Raw genomic sequence first — 24,149 nt, forward strand, 5'->3', positions numbered from 1 at the left:
TCCTCTTGTGTATATTATTTCTCCATCATCAAAAGAAATGTATCTGGTTGCATTTATGAAGATAATGAACAGTTGTGTTTCCTTTTCATGCAGGGGCCTGAATTAATGAATAAGTATGTTGGTGAATCTGAAAGAGCAGTTAGAGAGGTAAGAAGATGAGGCCATAAGTGGCATTTTTCACAGGAGATCTACAACTTCTGTTATGTATGGTTTCCATTTTGTTTTGGGTAACAGACTCTGAAATTTCCAAATCCACATTTTAGTGATATATCTTTTTCTTCAGGCAAATATATCTTATTTGAAAATGTAATTTTTGGTTTCATCTGTAGTATCATACATATGTATTTAATATCATGGTATCACCTTTATTTTTAACCACGTAAAGATAATTTTTAAGAACTAACTGCATTTCTGTATTTTTTTAAAAAGACATGTCTGTGTAAAGGAGAACACAAGATCTCATGAGATTTAAATCTTCTAAACAAGGTGGACCTTTAAATTGGATAAACTTAGTATATGAAAATTTCAGTGTACTGTCTGCTTAATTTGCCTCTTCCTGGTGATTTAGACAGCACCTCTTTCTTCACTCCGGTGTGTTGAAGGCAGGCCTTTGTTGCCAGTCCTGACTGAGGTGCTACTCCTTCATATTGGGGAAGCTGTACAACTTAGTAAATTTGTGCACAGTCAGGGCATTTGGAATCAGCAGTTTGACCACAAGTCTTGACTTTGCTAATAATCAGTGCTTGATCTGCCTCACACAGGACACTGTGTGCTCACAGCAGCCATACGAGGATAGGAACACACAAAAAGCAACAGAATAGGCCCTCATTTGTGAAATACCTGGGTATCGGGAGATCAGGAATTGGAATACTTGATCATGAGGGAAAAAAAAAAGTCACTTTTTTCCCTTTAAAATGGAGATGATGTTAATTGGGCAAAACTTAATTGATAATGACAGGATGAAAAAGGTGATATTATTCATATGTATTTTTATGATAATACTACATGTGATCCAAAAATTGGGGCCCGGGTTATAGGCAGCATACATTTGGTTTCCTTGTACCTGTGCTGCCTTCTTTCTGGTGTCTTTCCTCACAGCACTGCTGTGGCTCTCTGGCTAGGCTCTGATTGGTTTGTTTGATTGGCTTCTCCTCCATCCAGTCTGTGCTCCTCTAAAACTTGGCCATGTTTCTTGTCTTGGCTTTACATCAATCATTTTCCCATCTAGTCTTCAAAGAAATGAGTAAGGTGTAAGGCTTTTAGGTATGTGAGTATTTTATGTGCAAATCTGTGGTGATTTTTCATATTGTTGTTGTTGTTGTTGTGTGTGTATGTGTGTGTGTGTATTTAAATGAACGTGTTTGTGGTAGTTAACAAGAGCTTTCAGTTATTGAGCTCTTACTGTATTCCAGGCATTGTGCCAAATGCTTTTTGTCTTTTTCCCTCCCAGTTCTTAAAATTATCTTCTGAGGTACTAGGTAAGCATTTAGATTATCTCCATTTTATAGATATGGAAATTGAGATTTAGAGAAGTAATTAACAGCTGAAGATTGCACAGGTTCTCTCAGTGGTTGAGCTGAGATTTTAGCAGGTTGATTCTTTTTCACCTGCACTGTGTCCTGTATACCTGTGTGAAAGCTTGGTAGTCTTGTCTATAAGCACCATTAAAGAAGTCACTTTTACTTCCACTATAAAGTCCTGGACATTTATTTTAGATTGTATATGAAGTGATTGGGCTGGATGATTAGTACATAATAGATTTTGTTCTCAATGTAGTTTTCAAATAGTAAACAATTACAGAATTTTCTGATACTGGCTAATGTGGTACTCTTTCCACCAGATTTTCCGAAAAGCAAGAGCGTTGGCTCCTTCCATTATTTTCTTTGATGAACTTGATGCCTTGGCAGTTGAAAGGGGCAGGTAAGAAATACTCTTAAAAATTGCTATTAAATATTAGCATTTACAATATGGAGCAAATAGCATTTCTTAAATTTTATCAGTAAATTTTTCCAGAAAAAAACATTTTTCAGTCCCTGTATTTTTTCTTTCATATCCACTAAATTATTTCATGTAATCGTTTTTTAATATTTTCTCATACCATGGACCCCCTCCCCTAAACATTTAGGGTATTTGAGTTAAATTGTACAGTTTATTATCTATAGAGGCCCATTAATACTGCCTTGCAAAATTAGGTTTGTTGTAAACAAAACTGGGTTAAACATAATTGTTTGATGTAATAGAACCTAGTTGTAATAAACAATGTTATTTATATATTTTTTTTGAGTTCTCTAGATGAAACTGGTTTCTAAAACATAATTAGATAGAATAAAATATAAATTAGTACAACTTGAATTGTTATCCAAAATGCTTGGAACCAGAAAGTGTTAAGAGATTTCAGTTTTTCAGATTATGGTATGTTTCCTTAAACTTTCCCCAAAAGATGCTCAAAAAGCTTTCGATTTGGAGCAAAAAGTTACAAATTTTACATTTTTGCATTAGGGATGCTCCACCTGTAATAGTTTGTTGCTGGGCCTCAGCAACAAAAAGTATTGATTATTATGTCATTTCAAACAGAGGTGTATTTATGTGTGTGTGGTGTGTGTGTGTGTGTATCAAAACTGTGTACCTGGCTTTTTTTCCTTTACAAATATTTAGAGGTCCTTTAAGAAATATGTACTACATGTATACCATGTTGGATAATATTAATTCCTGTATTTTGTACTTCTTAATATATATATTGATTATAAAATTTATTAATCACAGTGAAGGTAGAGCAATTTATAACTCCTTGGATTCAGTCTAATAAGAAGCTTGGCTACTTTCTTCCTAAAATGACGCCTTATCAGATTAGTGTATACATCGTCACTAGGAAACTATCATTAGGGAGTAGACTGGCCTTTGTTCCCTATCCCCTCCTGTTTGATGTCCATAAATGTTTAAGTCTTTTTGCTTTGAGAATTGAAGTACTTGCACCTTCTTATTACTTGAAAGTTTGAGATGACACAAAGGGCACAAGTAGCCCAAGTTCATCTTAACAACAAGAGAGGAAAATGAATCCAGGGAAGTTTGTTGAAATGGTATGTCCTGTCCCTTATGTGACATCAGAACCATCTGGTTTGGGAGCCTAAAAAGGAACAGGGTGTAATAGGTTGTTAAATATAAGCCAGATAGGGGATAGACTATGGAGCAGAGTGTACTCACGAAACGTTTCTGAAATAGACAGGGCAGGAGGATCATGAGTGAAAGGCCAGCTGTCTCAAGAAAAAACAAACAAAACCTCCACATAATATTTGATATTTAAAAAAAAAACGATAGTGCTGATGAATGAATATAATGCTGAGGAGTCCAAAGTAGAGTTCTGGTTGTGCTTTATGTGCATTGAGTATTAGGTTGTGTTTTTTTACTGACTGTAAGAATCTCAGAACCGACCTCCTATTTTCAACTGTTTCTCCTGCTAGAAGTAAATGTTTTATCTAATTAGATTGTTATTACTTGAAAACTAAAACAAAAGCTTGACTGCATTTACTTTCTGTTTTTGGCTATTTGACTTAAGCACGATTTCTAGACATTGAAAACACAACAGAAATGAAAAATTCTCAAATTACTGCACCAATATTATGTACTTTTGAACACTCTTGATGTAGTAAAGCAGAAAAATTTCATGAACAAGACATTTCTACATTATACTTGGCCACAGAACACTCATTGATTTCATTCGTTCATAGCTATTTTGTTTTCTGTGATAAATTCATATTAAACCCAAGTGACTGTTCCCAAAGTGACACTGGAAATGAGACCATTCCTTCTTATCAAGCTTTTAATTTTCAAATTCAAGATATTTAACAAATTGAGCAAAGAATTATGATGTATGCTAATCTTTATAATCTTGTGCATATTAAGTTAAATTATTTTGAGCATTGAATTTTCTGAAGAGAGGGCAAGATAATCATGAAGCTGTGGATTACAGCTTGCAGAGGATTGCAGTATGCATAGGATTGCAGTATGCATAGGCATACTTTTTGCTCAACCATTAGAAATCTTTGATTTTCATAAAGATGTATATTTCATGTTTATAAACATGTCTAATTAAATCCACTAATTTCTCCTCTTCCCTGCCATATTTAATAGTTTCTTTGGGACTTGAAGAATAAATAAGCCTGATATTTACTTCTCTCCTTCTATATACTCAATTAAATTATGTTGTTTTCAATGGAGTATTACTCTGCATTAAAAAATGACAAAATCATAGAATTTGCAGGGAAATGGATGGCATTAGAGCAGATTATGCTAAGTGAAGCTAGCCAATCCCTAAAAAACAAATGCCAAATGTCTTCTTTGATATAAGGAGAGTAACTAAGAACAGAGTAGGGACGAAGAGCAGGAGAAGAAGATTAACATTAAACAGGGATGATAGGTGGGAGGGAAAGGGAGACAGAAGGGGAAATTGCATGGAAATGGAAGGAGACCCTCAGGGTTATACAAAATTACATACAAGAGGAAGTGAGGGGAAAGGGAAAAATAATACAAGGGGGAGAAATGAATGACAGTAGAGGGGGTAGAGAGAGAAGAGGGGAGGGGAGGGGAGGGGGGATAGTAGAGGATAGGAAAGGCAGCAGAACACAACAGACACTAGTATGGCAATATGTAAATCAATGGATGTGTAACTGATGTGATTCTGCAATCTGTATATGGGGTAAAAATGGGAGCTCATAACCCACTTGAATCAAAGTGTGAAATATGATATATCAAGAAATTTGTAATGTTTTGAACAACCAACAATAAAAAATTTAAAAAAAATAAATTATGTTGTTTTGAAGTTTGTTTTTTTGTTTTTTTTTTTTTTTTGGTCCTTTTTTATATTATGAGCTGGAAGAAACATGGTATTTTCTTTGCAACGTGTTAAATGACTTCTGCCACATTTGGGAAAATTGAAAAATGCTGCTAAAGTAGCTTACTCTTTGAAAATAGGTAATATGACGGGGATTGGGCACTGGGGTGAGAAAGACTGAATTATATTGGGCCAGTAATGTACTATGTAACATTTATTTAGTGCTTACTATGTACTGTAAAATTTTACGGTAAAAATAAGGTTCCTGCATTAATCCAAAGTGTAGGACATTATACATTTGGCAATTTGCTTCATTGTTTACCTTTTTCAAGGTTATAGTGGGGAGGACAACAAACTAAGCAGTAAATAGGCTGCCGACCTGGTTTTAGGGAGTTGTTGAAGCTGGCCTAGTCCCCACTGATTGAGGAAATGAGACTAATGAATTTGGAGATTCCTAAAACAGCTTCCTTTGTCTAGGTCCTTCTAGCCAGTCACAGGACCCCCAGTCATCCTCATCAGCCTGACAGTGATTGCCTGGTGGTGGTTAGACTTCAAGGAAGACTAGAAAAGGTTTGGAACTAGGGATAAATCTGTAGGATTGATAGTTGGAGAGGCCCATCTTGTTTATTTAATTAACTTCCAAATAATGTGACTTGCTGTGTTTGGCTCCTGTTCACTACATTATGACCTTGTGCTGTCTTAACCCCAGGAATTGTATGTTCTATTCTCATCTCCATTTTCAGGTGAGGAAACTTGGGCATGCAGATAGATAAATGCCTTACTTTTGTGTTGAGATCCACAGCCAAGTCGGGATTGCCTGGGCACTTATGGACATGCATCACTTATAGCAGAACTGAGATTTGAATTCAGATGTTTTGACTCCAGAGTGGATACTCTGAGGCACTTTTTATCTCAAGTGTTATACTACATAGTCATGTCTAAGTAATTAACTTTCAAGCTTATATCTGTTGTTCTTTTTCTGTGACTTCTTGTAAGTGATGACACCGTGTGCCTCACTGGGCAGTTGTAAGTCTCTTTGAGAGTGTTCATTCATTTACTTGCTCAGTAAATCCATACTAGGTGTTGTTTCTGTTGCCGGCTTTGTATGGGGGCCAAAATGGTGAACAGAATGCAGGGCCTTGGTTTCTAATAATAATGCAAACTATAGGTAGTGGAACTATATGCATCAGGAGTGATTCACAGAGTACCTAGCATTCAGGAACTGCTTAGGAAACTTTAAAGCTGCTTCCAGTAATGTCTACAAAATATTTTTTAAATTTTAATAACTTACAATAGTTAGGAATGTGATAATTAAGATAGAATTGAATCCTACACCAACACCAGCAGATCTTACATTCTAGTCGAGGAAATTTGGGACTTAGAAATAAGTATTCTGCAGATTCCAGGCTTTATGGTATTTCATGAGTATGAAATGCCATCAGTTCTCAGATGTCATTATTTTATGTAGCCTTACTGAAGAAAAATGCTGCCTTAGACTATACGATGAAGGTGGGTTGCCGTTGTCTGGCTGGGCACAAATCACGAGCCACTGAAGCAGGAACAAACTTTATTTTTTGAACTGCAAGAAAACACTTCACACACGCTCCCAGGGAATTCTTCTGAACGCTACGCGGCTCGTCCAGGAACCCCAGCCGGAAATATCTCTCCCGGAAATCCCTCCTCCTGCACTTCCCCAACCAATGGGAACTCTCGGGGAATCCCCGGGAATCTCCAAGAGAACTCCAAAGTAGCTCGAGAACTCAAAAGTAGTGGCTGAGGCAGATAGTAATGCCTCGCCTGTCAACTAATATTGTTGGCAAAATGTCAGGGGCCATACAGACTCGGCCGTGGCTCTCAGCATCTCCCCCCTTCTGTTTAATTAAACAACAAGCAATGTGGCTTAGGGACCATGCCTGTCATAGATTGTCCAATTCAACGTATGGTTCTTACCCGTCATTGGATGAGCTGACCTCTAGGCGTGAGCCTCCTGTCTTAGGTTGGTACCACTGCAATTGGATCATACCCGTCACTGACTACCGGTCCAGCATACAGCCATACTTGTGGATAGGCCTTTGCACCAGTGGGGGGGTGAGGTTCTTTGCCTCACCTACGTTGGCCCTCAAATTTAGACCATCACTAGTAGAAGGGAGGAGGATGCAAAATGCCACGACACTAAGCCAATTGAGGGCTCCTTTGAAAAATTGTACCACCGGTGACACCATCAGCAAAAATACTCCAGCACTACCACAATTCGCTGCACCAACAGATAGTTCACAGTGCATACAAATGCTACATAGTCCAGGCAAGTTCTGCAAGCAGTTCAAAGCAGAGGAATCTGTCAATATGTCCATTTCCTCGCAAAGTAAATCGACTCCTTGATTGAGCATTACTTGTTGAGTTATTATTCATTGATGCATCAGTTTATACAGTTTGTTGTGATAACTATCGAAGAAGCTGTAGTTTGGTTTTATCTTTGTCTTCACCGGCACTGGGATGAAGATAGGAATTCTGGCAATGATGCTAAAAAAAAAAAATTATGTAACATTCCAACAGGCACTAAGAAAACAATTTTTTGAACAATTTACATTATCCTGAACAGAATTATTAAATATAATGAAAAGGAAAGGTGAAAGTAAACAAACAGATCTGTTAACCTCCTTATTTGTTCACATCTTAAAACAATTTTCAACAGCTGTTTACCCAATCTAAATTAAACCATTAAAATCACGTGAATAAAAAAATTCGGATCCATTTATTCATGAGCGCTCCTCATATATGATATATGGACATACGCACATACAGACATACAACACAAAACAGAAGTGTGCACACATAACATACAACACATGAGACAATAGTAAAGGCCTTGTAGCTTTACCTAGGTGAAATCTCCATTGCAATGTTTAAAAACTCCACAGTCAAAAAATAAAACTGATCAGAAAAACATTAACCTAGGTCTGTATGAGCTCAAAAATAAAATAGAACTTTATGATGTGGGAAAAGGCAATAATAAAATAAATATTGAAAAAAGCATCCTGATTAATCACTGTCGCAGATGTAAGAATAGCCCAACTGGAGCTCTGAATATCAGCTGTTATGGATTTGAGTCAAATCACCTTTTTTTTTTTTTTTTTTGGTCTGTAGAATTCGCTTTGGTTCGCTTTGGTTAGTTTCTCTGGAATCCAAATTGGCTGTTGTTCTCCCTGTGGAAACACACAAACAGAACCCCGACTCCAGATAATCACTGGGTCAGGACCTTAGTTAATCTCTCTGGAATCCAAATCGGCTGCTGTTCTCCCTGGAAACACACACAAACAGAACCCCGACTCCAGACAATCACTGGGTCAGGACCTTTCCATTGTCCTGTTACAATATCCTTCCAAAGTACCTTAGGCTTATGTACATTTTTTGGACACATATGCCTTTCCGCAGCACTAAGCCCTGATGAATCCAAATTTAACATGTTTAGAGTAAAAAGGGTTATTTTAAATTTATCTTTGGGGGATATATACCCCTTTCCAATTCCCTCTTTTTGCTTTAATAAGTACATTTTAATAGTTTGATGAGCTCTTTCAACTATGCCTTGTCCCTGAGGATTGTATGTGATTCCTGTTATATGAGTAATGCCAAATGATAAGCAAAATTGTTTAAAAGAGGTAGAAGTATAACCAGGACCATTATCTGTTTTTAACTGTTTTGGAATGCCCACAGTGGCAAAATTTTGTAAGCAATGAGCTATAACATCTTTAGTTTTTTCTCCGGCATGAAGGGAGCCCATCAAAAATCCGGAAGAAGTATCAACTGTAACATGCAAATATTTTAATTTTCCCAATTCTGGCAAGTGTGTGACGTCCGTCTGTCAAATATGGTTAGGTATCAGTCCTCTAGGATTGACTCCAAGATTAACTTGTGGTAAAAAGGTCACACAATTTTGACATTGTTTTATTATTTGTCTAGCTTGTTCCTTAGTTATTTTAAAATGCTTTTGTAAAGTATTAGCATTGACATGGAACCTTTTATGAAAATTTGTAGCTTCTTCTAGTGTAGAGAAAATATGTATGTCATGTGTAGTTTTATCTGCTAAATCGTTGCCCAAACTAAGGGCTCCAGGCAATCCTGTATGTGCTCTGATATGTCCTATAAAGAATGGATCTTTTCTGTCCCAGATTAGACTTTGTATAGCAGAAAACAAAGAGAAAACAGTAGAGGAAGGGGAAATCCTACCAGCATCTTCAAGGGATGCTATAGCATTAACTATATACTGACTATCAGAAAATAAATTAAATACAGAATCTTTAAACATCACAAAAGCTTGTAAAACTGCATTAAGCTCTACTTTTTGAGCTGATTGTTTGGGTACTAAATATGTAAAAGTTTGATCAGGGGTAACTACGGCTGCTGTACCATTATTTGACCCATCAGTGAATACATTTGGAGCATTCATGATAGGGGTTTTTCTTGTCATTTTTGGAAAAACTACAGGATGCGAAGACCAAAAAGACAACAAAGGATTAGATGGTAAGTGATTATCAAATGAAACATTAGATTTACACATGATTATTGCCCAAGTATTTAACTCATTAGCTAACTCATCAATTTGATCCATAGTATATGGAGTAATAATTTTATTGGGAGAAATTCCAAACACTCCCTTTGCTGCTTTTATTCCTTTGAGTATTAATTGTCCTACAGCCTCAGGATACCTAGTAAGAATAGTGTTAGGAGAATAAGATAAATGTATCCACAATAATGGACCTTCTTGCTAAAATACTCCTGTACAAATATTTTTTGTTGGTACTACAATAAACAATAAAGGCAAACTTATATCAATTCTATCCAAATGCATATTTTCCATACATGTTTCAATAATTTTTAATGCCTTTCTTGCTTCAGGCGTTAACATGCGGGGTGAATTTGGATCTGATGGACCTTTTAGGATATCAAATAAAGGTCCCAACTCTCCTGTTGGTATGCCTAGATAAGGCCTTATCCAATTTATGTCTCCTAATAACTTTTGAAAGTCATTAAGTGACTTGAGTTGATCTACTCGTATTTGAATTTTTGGTGGATGGACCATGGTTGAGGATAATAGAACTCCTAAATAATTAATTGGAAAATTTAATTGTACTTTATCTATTGCTATCTCTAGATTATAATTTTTTAATAAATTTGTAAGTGTGGCATAACATTCTAGCAGTGTGTTTTTATCTTTGTATGCTAACAATACATCATCCATATAGTGAAATATTTGTAGTTCAGGACTTTGATTTCTAAGTGGCTGGATTGCTTTGTTAACATAAATTTGACACATAGTTCGGCTGTTAGCCATCTCTTGAGGGAGTACTTTCCATTCATATCTCTGATCAGGACCTTCATGATTCAGTGCAGGGATAGTAAATGCAAAACGTGGACTATCCTCAGGATGAATTGGAATTGAAAAAAAACAATCTTTAATATCCATAGCTAAAACGTACCAGGTTTTTGGCAAAGCAGACAATTGAGGAATCCCCAATTGAGCAGGTCCCATAATAACCATCTCATTATTAATGGCTCTTAAATCTTGCAATAATCTCCATTTACCAGATTTCTTTTTAATGACAAAAATGGGAGTATTATAGGAAGATACGGAAAGTTGTATATGTCCCTCCACTAATTGTTGTTTGACCAGGTCATGGGCTGCTTGTATCTTTTCTTTAGTCAGGGGCCACTGAGGAACCCATACTGGTCTATCTGATTTCCAAGTAATTTTTATTGCCTCAGTGACCCCTTCTGAAAACCCAGTCCATGTCTATTTATTCCTTTATCTATTTGAATTGGTGCTGCTATACCTTGTTCTAATCTTTTTTCTTTCCTGAAACCTTGTCTAGCCCTAATAGTGGGCACATTTGGATTGATGTTATTTGTTAATGTCAAACCTAATTGATCTAGGACATCTCGTCCCCATAAATTTATAGGAATATGATCCAATACATATGGCTGTATAGTTCCTTCACATCCTTCAGGATCCTTCCAATCTAATACCATTGCACTTGTGTGGGGATTAGTTGCCACTCCTAGGCCTCCAAGCGTTTGAGTGGCTTGTTGTAACGGCCAATGTTTTGGCCATTCTTGACGAGATATGATGCTAAGGTCTGCACCTGTATCCAGTAGCCCATTAAATTCATGTCCTTGAATATTTAGTTTTAGCATTGGGCGATAATCTAAATTTAAAGACAGCATAGCCCAATCTACACCTGTGGAGCCTAATCCCCTGGAACCTCTTTCTATACTACTACTGGAAAATTTATCATGTAGGCTGGGTATTATTAATAACTGTGCTATTCTATCTCCTAGTGAAATAACTGATATACCCTTTGGAGAACTAGGTATAATTTTTATTTCACCTTCATAATCGGGATCAATTACCCCGGGACTTATCATAAGTCCTTTTAGAGTAGAAGAACTACGTCCTAACAATAAGCCTACTGTTCCTTGGAGAAGAGGTCCTTTTACTCCTGTGGGAATGATTTGAACTCCCATCTCTGGAGTTAGTACTGCTCTGGCGGAGGCGCAGATGTCCAACCCTACGCTCCCTCTGTTTCGTCTGATGAGGGATCTGATGGACAATGTGTCCTGGGCACTACCCTGATGGGGTTGCTGGGTTCCTCCAGTGCTCCATATATTTGTGGTTTTGGGCCCCGGAGCATTGGGCCCCCCTGTCCATTTTTTGGCAATGGAGCCCGATGCCTTTCTCTACGATATCGTGGGTAAACACCTGGTCCTTGTCCATTTTTTGATAACGGAGTACCCTCTATGGTAGTTTGAGAACGGCATTCATTAGCCCAATGTCTCCCTCTACAGCATCGTGGGCAAATACCCGGTATTCTACTCCTTTGATACGTAGCTTTGTTAAACCCTCCTCCTTTGGGGCAATTCCTTTAAAAATGTCCTGTTTGTTCACAATTATAGCGTGTTTTTGGCCTAGCATATAAAGCCTGTTGTACTGTTGCCAAGACTTGCCCTTGTTCATTAATGTCTCTACATAATTTAATATATGTGTTTAAATCTTCATGTCTCCATGGTCTAATGACCTCTCTGCAGCAACGATTTGCTTGGTCATAAGCCAGTTGTTTTATAAATGGCATTGCTTGTTCTGTATCCCCCAAAATTCTGGAAGCCGTTTGTATAAGCGTATCTACAAATTCAGCGTAAGGTTCATTAGTTCCTTGTATTACTTTAGATAATTGTCCTTGTATATCTACATGCCCCTGTAGAGTTTTCCATGCCCTAACCACATCTACAGCAATTTATGCGTATACACCAGGATCATATTCAGTTTGTTGCCATTGACCCTCATAAGGTCCTTTTCCTAACAACATATCTAGATTTCTTTGAGGGTAACCGGCTGCTGCATTTCGCCTAGCTGTCTCCGTGCAAAATTCCTCATTGGCAACCTTCCATAACAAATATTGTCCTCCATTTTGCACAGATTTACACATACTAGCCCAATCTGCTGGCGTCATGTCCAAGTTGGTAATGGATTCGACCATGCTTACAGTGAAGGGTGCTTGAGGACCATAGGTTGTTACAGCCTCCTTTAACTGCTTCACTGTTTTGAAATCTAAAGCACGGTGAATTCGTTGCCCTCCTGCGTGCTCAAGTACAGGGCATGTTAATCTTTGAGGTCCTGTCTCAGGATCCCATCTATGAACTAAGGGGGTTGAGGGCCACTCAGCTATCTCCATAGTGGAGTTGTTGGTTGAATTACGCCCTCTGGTGATAGAACGGTGTTAGTAGCAGCCTCCTGTTGTAGCTTTTTCCCTAATAGCTGTTTCTCCTCTAAGCTTTCTTCCTTTAAATTTTCTTCCTCTGACTAGCTCGAGAGACCTTCTCTTTTGCTTAATCTAAAATGTCTTTCTCCATTGTCTGAACCTCTAACAATTTACTTAACAGTCTTTCAGTTTGTTTTTTACTAATTTGTAATCTGTTATAAAGATAACGCAACCCAATAACACAAAACAAAACCGAAATAGAATGAAACAAAAACGGAACAAAAAATCGTTGTATCAGTTTTCCTATTTTCTTGACATGTGCATTTGGAGTCTATTTGTATCTCTTCCTCAGGGGCGAACAACTTCAAACCTTGAGCCAACCATTTTTCCCAGTCTGCCTGAGAAAGTTCTAGGGATAGGCAGCTTGAAACAAAAACAAAACAAATCAATTCAAGAACACATTGTTTTTTTAAAATGGTCACCCATTCTCTCGCCTTCCCTTAGGGGCAAGCAATTTCACTTACCCCCAAGCTTCAGACATTCCCCGCAAGGGCCGCCAATTGCCGCAGTATAGCTGGGCACAAATCACGAGCCACTGAAGCAGGAACAAACTTTATTTTTGAACTGCAAAAAAACACTTCACACATGCTCCCCAGGAATTCTTCTGAAAGCCACATGGCTCATCCAGGAACCCCAGCCGGAAATATCTCTCCCGGAAATCCCTCCTCCTGCACTTCCCCAACCAATGGGAACTCTCGGGGAATCCCCGGGAATCCCCACGAGAACTCCAAAGTAGCGCAAGAACTCAAAAGTAGTGGCTGAGGTGGATAGTAATGCCTCGCCTGTCAACCAATACTGTTGGCAAAATGCCAGGGGCCGTACAGACTCGGCCGTGGCTCTCAGCAGTGGGTGCACTGGCTCATGCCTCTAATCCTAGCTACTTGGGACCCTGAAATAGGAAGATTGTTAGTTCCAGGCCAGCATGGGCAACATAGGGAGACCCTGTCTCTTCAAAAAACAAAAGAATTAAGGAAAGGAGATGTTCCTGAGAAAACTCCAGCTATAAGAGACATGGAGTTTACAAATTTAAAATGTGAAGAAAAGTTTTTAATCTCAGTAATAGAAAACAGAAACACTTGTTACTTGAGACGAAAAGAAGGCAGTCTGCTCTTTCACCTTGCTGGTCCCTGCTCATCCAGTACTAGGAGGAGGCACTTGACCACTGAGTACATCCACAGCCTTTTTAATTTTTCATTTTGGGACAGGGTATCCCTGTGTTGCCTAGGCTGTCTTAAACTTTTGATTCTCCTGTCTCACCTTCTGAGTCACTGAGATTACAGTAGATTAACTAGTGCTTTATATGAAACTGTAAAAGTTGAGATATTGTTTTATGTGTAGAATGTAAAAAAAAGATTAGATGTATGAAAACATGAAAAAGGTTAGGTGCTCAGCTAAAAGCTGACTGACCAACTGCTATTATTTTGAGGCACAAAATAATCTGTGAATGCTAATAACTGCTTTCTTGTGTGGCTTTTTCTGCTCTTAATAGTTCAGAATTGAGAGTAAGAGATCCTGACCTGCTTTCATTGAAAATGGAGATGCCAGGCTTAGCAGCAGTCGCAGAGAGGTCTGAGGTTGTAAAATAGTGATCAGCACTCCTGGCCCTTTCCCAGCACTCCTGGCCCTCGGTCATTCAGTGATGTCACACTGCACACTATAGAGGGAACTTTAAGGCACCACTTCTCTAAATAACACTTTTGAGCTGGGATATAAATTTTTTAAATGTGATTTTTATTATGATTTTTAAAATTTCATACAATCATTAAATGTTGTAGCTGGGAAAGTTCTTAGAAGTCATGTGGTATAACATTTTATTCTTTAGAAGGAATAAGAGCCTTTTAGATTTTAAGAGAAGAGGCATATTGACTCCTTTGTGGCTAGACCAACCTGACCCATGTCTTCAGGTATTGCTTTTTGTGTTAGACTATGGCTACCACTGCCTCTTGGGCCTTCAAGGTTGAGGATGCATGTATCTGTAAATATTTAAAGAATACTTTTTATGCTGGGTGTAGTGGCACATGCCTGTAATTCCAGAAATTGGGGAGACTGAGGCAGGAGGATAGCAAGTTCAAGGTCAAGCATGAGCAACTTAGGTCCTAAGCAACTTGGGGAGACTGTCTCAAAATAAAAAGTGTTGAGGATGTGGTTCAGTGGTTAAGTGTCCCTAGACTTAGTCCCCTGTACCAAAATAAATAAATAAATAAATAAATTTTCAAATAAGAATGCTTTTTATCTTTTAAGAAGCTCCAATAATAACTCCTTACTAGATACTTTTAACCCCTGTTATTGACCATTGACTACATCCCCAGCCTTTTTAATTTTTCATTTTGGGACAGGGTCTCATTGTGTTGCTTAGGCTGCCTATGTTAAAATGTGCTATTTCCTGGTATGCAGTTTTTTTCAATTTGTACTTACTTGCTGTACATGTGGAATTTTCTCATTGATAAACTTTTGGGGTGGTGGGGGGGACCTGAGATTGAACCCAGGGTGCTTAACCATTAATCCACATTCCCAGCCCTTTTTTATATTTTATTTTGAGACAGTCTCTCATTGAGTTGCTCAGGGCCTTACTAAGTTGCTGAGGCTGGTTTTAAACTCATGATCCTCCTGCCTTAGTCTCCTGAACTGCTGAGATTATAGGCCTGTGCCATCATACCTGGTACATTGGTCAAGTTTTAACAGTGAATAAATACTAAGGAAAACAGAGCAAAGCAAAATGGAAAACATGTAACAGATTTATTATTATTGAATTCTGTTTGTTGGGTTTGTCTGTACATCGTGGTTAAGTAATTGTAACATAGGCTAAAAGATGAGTTTCCTTAGAGCGGTGGCCAGTTACAGCACTTCACTAGGAACTACAAGTTACTGTTTGCTGTTCTTGTAGGATGTGTAAGTTTTCCATTGTAGCTGCCTTTCCTAAATGTACATGGACAAGTATAATAGGTACTGCTTTTGGTTTAGAGCAGTTTGTGTTTAGCTAGCTCTCTTTAGGTTTTTATTTTGTTGTTACTGTTATTTGTTTCTTTCTTCCAAACTGAGTATTGTCTGTGGAGGTAAGAGGAAACAAATTTAGGAGTTTACCGTTTGAAACTGTTAAAAATGTATTCTAAAGTGTTTTAAAATTAAAAATGGATACATAAGGAGCTGGTATTGTAGCTCAGTGGTAGAATGCTTGCCTCCCATGCGAGGCCCTGGGTTTGATCCTCAGCAACACACAAAAATGAATAAAAATAAAGATATTCAGTCCAAATAACTAAAAACAATATTAAAAAAAATGGATACATACGATGCTGTTCTGTGATATAAGAATCTTATAAAAGGGTGAAATAAAATTTTATTTCATTTGAGGAATTTTAAAGGAGAAATACATGTCTTCTGTGAAATATTTAGTTTTGGGAAATAAAATCAGTATAATAATTAGTTTCATGGCAGTGAGGTTTAACATAGGCATCAGCACATCTTTTCTGTGCAGATTAGTTAGTAAACATTGTCAGCATTGGAGGCCACACATTTTCTTACAACTGTTCATCTCTGCTGGCATAGTATGAAAGTATCCATAGAAAATATGTGATTACAAGGAAAAGCAACTTGCAGGCCAGATTTGGGTTTTGGCTATGGTTTGTCAGCCCTTCTTTTAACATATAACACTGTCCCTTTGGTCCATTGCACTATGTTTCTTTTGGATAGGGATAATTTAGAAAAGGGTCTTGCCTTCTGAAAGGAAAAAATTATTATTTAGTGACGCCTAGCTTCAGTGTTACATAGCTAACCTTTTTTCCCCCCAAATATTGTATTGCCTGTCTGTAGCAGATAATAATTGTTTTCATTTCGTTATGTTTGTAATTAAACATTTGTATTTAAATTTTTTCTTAGAGTTGATTTTGATTTCCTAGGATGTTAGTTTTATGGTTTTTGCTTTTGTACTAAATCTTTGGCAGTTGGCCAACATTATTTTGCCATCCATCAAACACTGTCACTATGGTATTCTCCAGCCAGGTCTCACTGATCTGTGGAAATAAAGGGCACAGGCAGTATGCAGGATTTACCACAGTTTCCTCCTCTAACAAATGGCAAATTAAATAAGTCTGAGTCTTACCTCTTTTGTTTAGAAGTGACTAGAGATATCAGTAGTAAGTTTCTGAATGTGAAGATTTTAATTAAAAATAAGGACTTAAGCAAATTTGCTTCGGTGCTACATAACAACACAGAATCACAGATAGTTAGAGCCAGAAGGACCTTTGAGTTTATGATTGAAATTATATGCCTGGTTGGTAGATATCATGAAGGGAACAGTGTTCTTATTCTCTTCTCTCAGATATCCAGTACAGTGCCTAGCACCAGGGCACACAGATATTCAAATAACATGAATATCTAAGTAGTATGAAAAGGGAATGGAGGCTCAGAGGAAGTAGAGATTTTGATCACTCTGGACATGAGCAGAATTCAACTTCACCACATTTTCGTGTCATTGGCCAAGAGATTTTCTTTTGCAATTAAACTCTGAGGCTGTCTAATGAAATTTTATCACCTACAACATTGTCTTCTGGCAAAGAATCATATATAAGCTTTGCAGTTCACCTTTCAGACAGCTTTAAAGAGAATGGAGTACTAAATGGTGCTTAAAAAAATAATTCAGGTGTATTTGTATACAACAAATTGAAAAGTAGGTCTGGACTCAAAACTTGTCAGTTATGCTAACGATACAGAAATGATAGGTATATTTTATAGTGTAGCTGTTAGTAAAAGTGAAGGGTAACGACAGATAACAACAAAAATGAAGATCATACTTTTTGACCGATGAGAACATTTTGAAAAAGATACTGCCAATTTTTGTGGAAGTTTCTTCATTTTACTGTCTGCCCATAGGGCCATCCAGAGAATTTGCGAGTCTTTTTTCAAGTAAGTAAGCACTGAAGTCACTAGGTTGCAAGTTCTATATGTCTGTAAGTAACTTAGAACATATAAATGGTGGTCATGAGTCATCAAAGACAAATGCTGTATGAAATTCTCCTCCCACCCACACCCAAAAGCTAAGTTTGTTTAGAAGGCACACAGATACAAAAGTGTAGAATAAAACAAGTGAAGAAAACTTTTGGTATAAATCCAAAAAAGCAAAAGACCAGGGATTTTCTTCTTATTAGTCTTTTCCCTGGGCTAAGCATTTCTTTTTTTATTGTTATTTTTTTGGTACCGGGGATTGAACTCAGGGGCACTCTACCAGTGAGCCACATCCCAGCCCTATTTTTGTATTTTTTTAGAGACAGGATCTCACTGAGTTGCTTAGTACCTCACTTTTATAAGGCTGGTTTTAAACTTGCAATACTCCTGTCTCAGCCTCCTGAACCCCTGGGATTACAGGCGTGTGCCACCATCCCTGGCTCTGAACTAAACATTTCTGCCTCCAAGTACACTCTCTGAAGGTGTGTTACTGAAAATATTTTTCCTGTTTTAGAAGGATTTTTATTTTTTATTTTTTGACTGATTGATTGGTACTGGTGATTTAACTCAGGAATGCTTTATCACCAAGCTCTATTCCCAGCTCTTTTATTTTTATTTTTTAAAATTTTGCAATGGGGTCTTACTAATTTGCTTAGGGCCTTGCTAAATTGTCCAGGCTGGTCTTGAACCTGCAATCCTCCTGCCTCAGCCTCCCAAGTTGCTGGGATCATGGTGCGCACCGTAGTGCCTTGTCTAAAAAAAATCACTTTTCTAAAAAAATGTTTTTTAAATGGATACAATACTTTTATTTGTTTATTTTTTATGTGGTTCTGAGGATCAAACCCAGTGCCTCACACATGCTAGGCAAGTGCGCTACCACTAAGCCACAACCCCAGCCCTAAAAATCATTTTAAATTACAAAAATATCTGGAAAATATAGTTAACATCTTTATGTGGAAATTTTTATTGTTCTAAAATGAATCACTCCATGAGGACTTACGAAGAGCCAGGCTATTACTGTATGTGAGTGGGCAGTAAACAGTTAAGATGAAAATGTGAAGTCCTCCACCATATATAACAGGTTTCTGCTAACATTCTTGTGGAGACAAATGTCTTCAGTTGTGTTTTATACAGACTGCTTGTTCACTGGTTGCAGGAGAATTCAGAGGAGCAGCTCTATTCTTAATGTAAGGGGTGGGAGTTGTTTTTATGGCAGAGTTTAAGGAAGTTTGATTCTTTCTACCATATTGTAAATAGGCCAGGTTTGGAACTGAAATGTCCATCTGAATGTATTTGTTTACCTGTGCCATTCCTGGGTTCTGAAAACCTTCTAAGAGATATCATACTCATGCTTTATTTTAGTAAATACTTATGTGTCAGACATTCCTTTAATTTAATTCATTAAGATAACTTTAAAGATCATAGGTGCCTTGTCAGTCAGAGTGGTAATGCTCATAACTACTATCAACATTTCCTTTACACCAAGTATTGTACTAAGTCCTTTCTAGGTTTTATTAATTTTGAAGAAGTGTCTTAGACCATTCGGGCAATCACACAGAATACCATAAATAAAATAAATTTATTCTTCCCAATTCTGGAGGCTAGGACATCCAAGATCAAAGTGCTAGATTTGTGACTGATAAGGGCTCACTGCTTCATAGATTGCCATAGTATGGTAGAAAGGGCAAGGGTGCTCTCAGGCTTCTTTTGAAAGGGAAACAAATCTCACTTAATGAGGACACTATCCTAAAGACCTAATCCCTTCCTTTAGACCATTTCCTCATACTGTCACCTTGGGGTTAGATTTCAACATATAAATTTTGGGAGAACAGAAACTTTGGATAGTTGGAAGGAAGATACGGTCTTTCTGTGTCTGTCTGTCTCTCTCTGGTAGTGGTACTGGGAATTGAATGCAGGACACTCTACCACTGAGCTATATCCCCTGCCTTTTTTAAATTTTTTTTTTTTTTTTTTAATTTTGAGACAGGATCTTACCAATGAGCCCTGTCTGGCCTCAAACTTGGGACCATCCTTTGTAGCCTCTTGACTAGCTGGGATTACAGGCATTTGTCTGCTTGGCCCTTCTCACATTTCAATTGAGAAAATAGGTTTAGAGACATTAAGCAACTCTCCCAAAAAGTTATTTAAAAAAATATGTTGTAAAAGTGGCTTTTGAACCCAAGTTTAGCACATATCAAAGCTCTTTTTCAGTTTCAGAGCATCCCTTCAAAACTCAGTGAAAGTTTTGCTGGAATGTTTTATTTTAAAAAAGTGTATTGCATAACAATTTATTATGATTACTACAGAATTTTTTTTCTATCAGTTTTTATAGCTCTATTGTAGTAGAAAATGATACATGTTTTAAAAAAACCTTTCTCAGCTTCATTTTTTAGACAGCTTTATTTCAGAAAATGAATTTGATCTGATGTGTAGTGATTTTTTAAATAATTGTCAGATTATGTTCATAACATCAGCCTGTGCAAGTTCATGAGGGAGAAAAAGCTCTCAAAGAGTTGCTTTTGCAGGATGTAAATGGAACTGAATTTAAGGATCAGTTGTTTCTTTGATGCTATATTTGAGCTAAAACTATAAAAATATTAATAATAAGTATTGCCTGTGTTAGCTTGGAATTTTTATTGGGAAGTCCATGGAAAAATGGAAAAATACATCCATCATTCTCTATGTTAACAGTTTATACATATCTATAGTTGTGTAGAACATATATATCTTACACGGGTCTAGAAGAAATGAGAGTGATACCTCACTGTGTATCTGTCTGCGTTTTATACCACAGCTTATTAATCTAAAATAGCTTATTTACTCTTAGGTTCATGCTGAATATTAATCACAATGTGATAGCATAGTTTATCAAATAGATGATAGCTAGAAAATTCAAGGCATTATTGATTCTTGACATTCATCAAATGGGTAAGTTTTGGTGATAACTTCTTAATATTTTATCAGTACAACTAATTATTTCCTTTAGAGGTTACTAAGGAGATTTTAATTTTTCTCCTGAATGGTGATTTAAAATGGCTGCAGTAGCCATTTTAATGGTACACTGGCACATTGGTGTATTTAGTTTACAAAATTCTTTGAAGTCATTCAGCTTTGTAGTATGATGAGACAGGTACAGGCTCTGGAGTTGAGCAAATGATTTCAAACCCCGCCTCTTTTCCTGACTAGTTGTGCACTCTGGACAAATTGCTCACCCTCCTTGTGCCTCATTCTTTCACCTCACAGTGGTGTCTGCCTTGTTGCTCTGTTACTAGGATTAATGAACTAATACTTAAGTGCATGGCACAGAACAAATTAGACCTAAGTGTCACCTTTTATTGACCCAGATGCTCCTCATCTTACAATGAATTCTGTCTTGATCAACCCTTCCTAAATTGAAAGTGCATCAAATATCCCTAACCTACTGAACATCATGGCTTAGTGTAGTCTGCCTTAAACATACTCACAGCATTTAGATGACTCTGAAGCTGGGCAGAATCATCTAACTCAAAGCCTATTTTATAGTAAGTATTGAATAGTTCATGGAATTTTTTGGTGTGTGTCTTTTTTTGTTTGTTTGTTTTTTGAGTGTTTTTTTGGTACTGGGGATTGAACCCAGGGGCACTGTACCACTGTGCTAAATCTCTAAACCTTTTTGTTTTGAGACAGGTTCTTAATAAGTTCTGACAGTCTCGCAACTTAAGTTGCTGAGGCTAGCCTCGAACTTGCAATCTTCCCACCTCAGCATCCTGTGCCACTGGTGTTTCAGGCATGTACCACTGCACATGGTCATGTAACTTTTGAATTCCTGTATTCAAAAAACTTAAGAATTCGTGAGCATATTGTTTTTTTAACCCTTTTGATCACATTGCTGGACCTGTCAAATCCAATGTAACTGTCTTTTAAGATGAATTTCTGTGACTAGCAAACCTATGTGTGCAATGAGTTGGTTTTTCCTGATGAAGCAGTAATGAATATTTTGACCACCTGCGAAAATGAATTTTAGACAGAAGGAAATTGATAAGAGGATTTTTCTTTTAGTTTTCCCCACTTCCATAGCAAATTTCAGAAAGAGTATGAATTATGAATTATATTTTGATCAGATGAATGTCTTGGAGATGAGAACACTGTAAGAATCGTTGTAAGCAGAGGAGTATCTGTGTTAACAAAAAGTGACACTTAACATTTAACTCCTCCTCCCGAATGCCTGGCAGTTGATTCCTTTGCTGTCTTTATAGTTTTGCCATCTCCAGAATGTCCTATACATTCCTTTACAAAATTCCTGTAGTTGAATAATGCAATATGCAGCCTTTTAAGGTTGGCTTTTTTCACGTAGTAGTAAAACATTTAAAGTTTCTCCTGTTCCTGGATAACTTATTTCCTTTTAGCTACAAAAATATTCTATTGCCTTCCTTGCCTTTAATTTGTGTGTGTAGTAATTACGAAGGAGTTATTAGAGTTTTGCTCACTGTTCCTGATTGATAGGTAAACATTCATGTTGAAAAGTTTTATTATGGAGGATTTGTTTGAAGCTCTGTAGAATCCATTTATTTAAAATGTTCAGATTTGCTTTTAGGTAGAGTTTAATTAACAGTTTGTCTGCAGATTAGCCTCTTGCAGGTTGTTCATTGGTTTTCAGTCCTATATTATTGAAACATTGAAAAGGACCATGTAAGTTCGTAAATTGACATTTTGTTTTGTATAGAAACCTCATGTCTGTTTGATTATTGTGAGTTAGAGAATACTATCCTATGCATATGCTAAATCAGATTTTTAGATTTGTACTTAATATTAAGTCTACTGTCATTTAGAGATCCTGATTACCTTGTTATTAAATATATAGCACAGTGGTCATATTGAGTTCCTCTTACTGTCTGTCACAGGCACTAAGGCCCAGGGGTGTGTCTCTCATCCCCTCCCAAGTGCATCTGAACAAACCTGCATGTATAATTCACCACAGTGCTGTTCCACAGTAATTGTCCTCTCAAAATTTCACTACTCTGAATAGATTTTAGGAAATCCATGCTGTTGCTAATGAGAATTGTTACTCTGGTAATCTTGATTGTTTGATATCAGGGCTTTGTTCATTAGTAGGAGTTTCTTTAAAGATAATGTTCAGAACTTTTTGATGATCAGAAGAAATTTGATTTAATTAAAGGGAGGATAATGCATTGACCTGATATGTAAACCAAGAGAAAAAAATAACATGCTTTCTTTGCCTGTTTTTCCTGAAATGGGGATTGAGATAGCTGCCTGCCTGCTGATGTGCTTTGAACATGTCCCTAAAGTTTAAATAGATCAAGAAATGTCAGAAATGACACATTCGTTATGGGTGTGTAATATTTTTGTTTTCACATGCTTTGGGGAATGAGTGAGTTGTATCTTTTTTAAATTCTCAATTTCTATCAGTATGCTTGCTATGCAGAATGTAAATTTTGTTTAAATAGTTATCTATGTATTTGCTGAATCATTTGAAATAATCTTATGTCTTGCTTCCTGGTGCTGATACTCATTTATTGCCTGTTATTTCAGTATTGGAAAGAAAATTACATTCAGTGATGGAGTAAAGGAAATTACTTGAATATTGTTTTTTGATAGGTAATGAGTTGTTAAACATGCCTTTTGTTTTTTAAACTATGCATAATTTTTCTTTTTTTTTTTAAATTTTTTTAGATGTATAGACCTTTATTGTATTTATTTACTTATATGTGATGCTGAGACTGGAACCCAGGCCTCACACATGCTAGGCAAGCGCTCTACCAGTGAGCCACAGCCTCAGCCCCTGGACATAATTTTTCTTGTAGATTAAAGCGTCTTTTTAAAAACAAGTGTTAGGGGTTAGGTAAACAGATTTTTATAACTGTGTTATTAAAAAATCAGTTCCTTAGGTGCTGGGAATGTTGCCGACCGGGTTTTAGCTCAACTCTTAACAGAAATGGATGGGATTGAACAGCTAAAGGATGTGACAATTTTGGCAGCTACTAATCGCCCTGACAGGATAGACAAGGTAAGAAAGAAGGTATTGTGGATGTCTTGAAGTCAAGAATGAGATCATTGATTTTATTTGTGTGATTTGGGGAGGGCGCGGAGGGGGTCAGATAACTTTGTAATTAGTTTTTCATTACAGGATATTGGAGGAGGTGAAACAGGTTCCCTGCTCACCTACATGCAGCAGAGTTTTTTGTTTGTTTGTTGTTTCTTATAGACTGGCAGCAGGGGACAGTAGAAGCCTAGGATTCATTGTGAGGCAGTCCCCTAGGGTACAGGGAAGCTGCCTGGGCAGATGGAGTCTCTGTTCCCTGAGAAGCCACCTGTTGTAGGTTCGATTCCCGGGGAAGCTGATAGAAGACACCAAATAGGAGGACTAGAAACAAGCCTGGGCTGTTGCAGCCTGTCCTTGCCCCAGGGTGTTGCATTCCCAGCACAGCCTTCCTTTATTCTTGGTAACCATATATGGGAAAAGGGGGCAGCTGGGCTGGTCCAAGGCTGCTGTCCTGTAAAGTATCTTAAATTAAAGGAAAGGAAAAAAGAAAAGCCGTGTGTGTGTGTGTGTGTGTGTGTGTGTGTGTGTGTAA

General features: G+C 37.2%; 1 protein-coding gene across 4 annotated transcripts in view; it reads left to right on the forward strand.

Annotated features, from left to right (window-relative positions):
* The window catches only part of Afg2a (AFG2 AAA ATPase homolog A), a 262,839-nt gene that overhangs the window by 89,766 nt on the left and 148,924 nt on the right, over window positions 1-24,149 (forward strand). For 3 of the 4 annotated variants that reach the window (XM_046459276.2, XM_058583966.1, XM_046459277.2), the window contains 3 exons: window positions 94-147; window positions 1,841-1,920; window positions 23,455-23,581. In XM_046459276.2, coding sequence (XP_046315232.1) covers window positions 94-147; window positions 1,841-1,920; window positions 23,455-23,581 — 261 coding nt within the window. The remainder of the gene's footprint in view (window positions 1-93; window positions 148-1,840; window positions 1,921-23,454; window positions 23,582-24,149) is intronic. The other variant, XM_058583967.1, reaches the window with a different exon arrangement.

The sequence above is a fragment of the Marmota monax genome, unplaced genomic scaffold (assembly GCF_021218885.2).
Source record: "Marmota monax isolate L192 unplaced genomic scaffold, Marmota_monax_Labrador192_F-V1.1 WCK01_AAM20220418_F8-fsc00361, whole genome shotgun sequence".
NCBI classification, from domain to species: Eukaryota; Metazoa; Chordata; class Mammalia; order Rodentia; family Sciuridae; genus Marmota; species Marmota monax.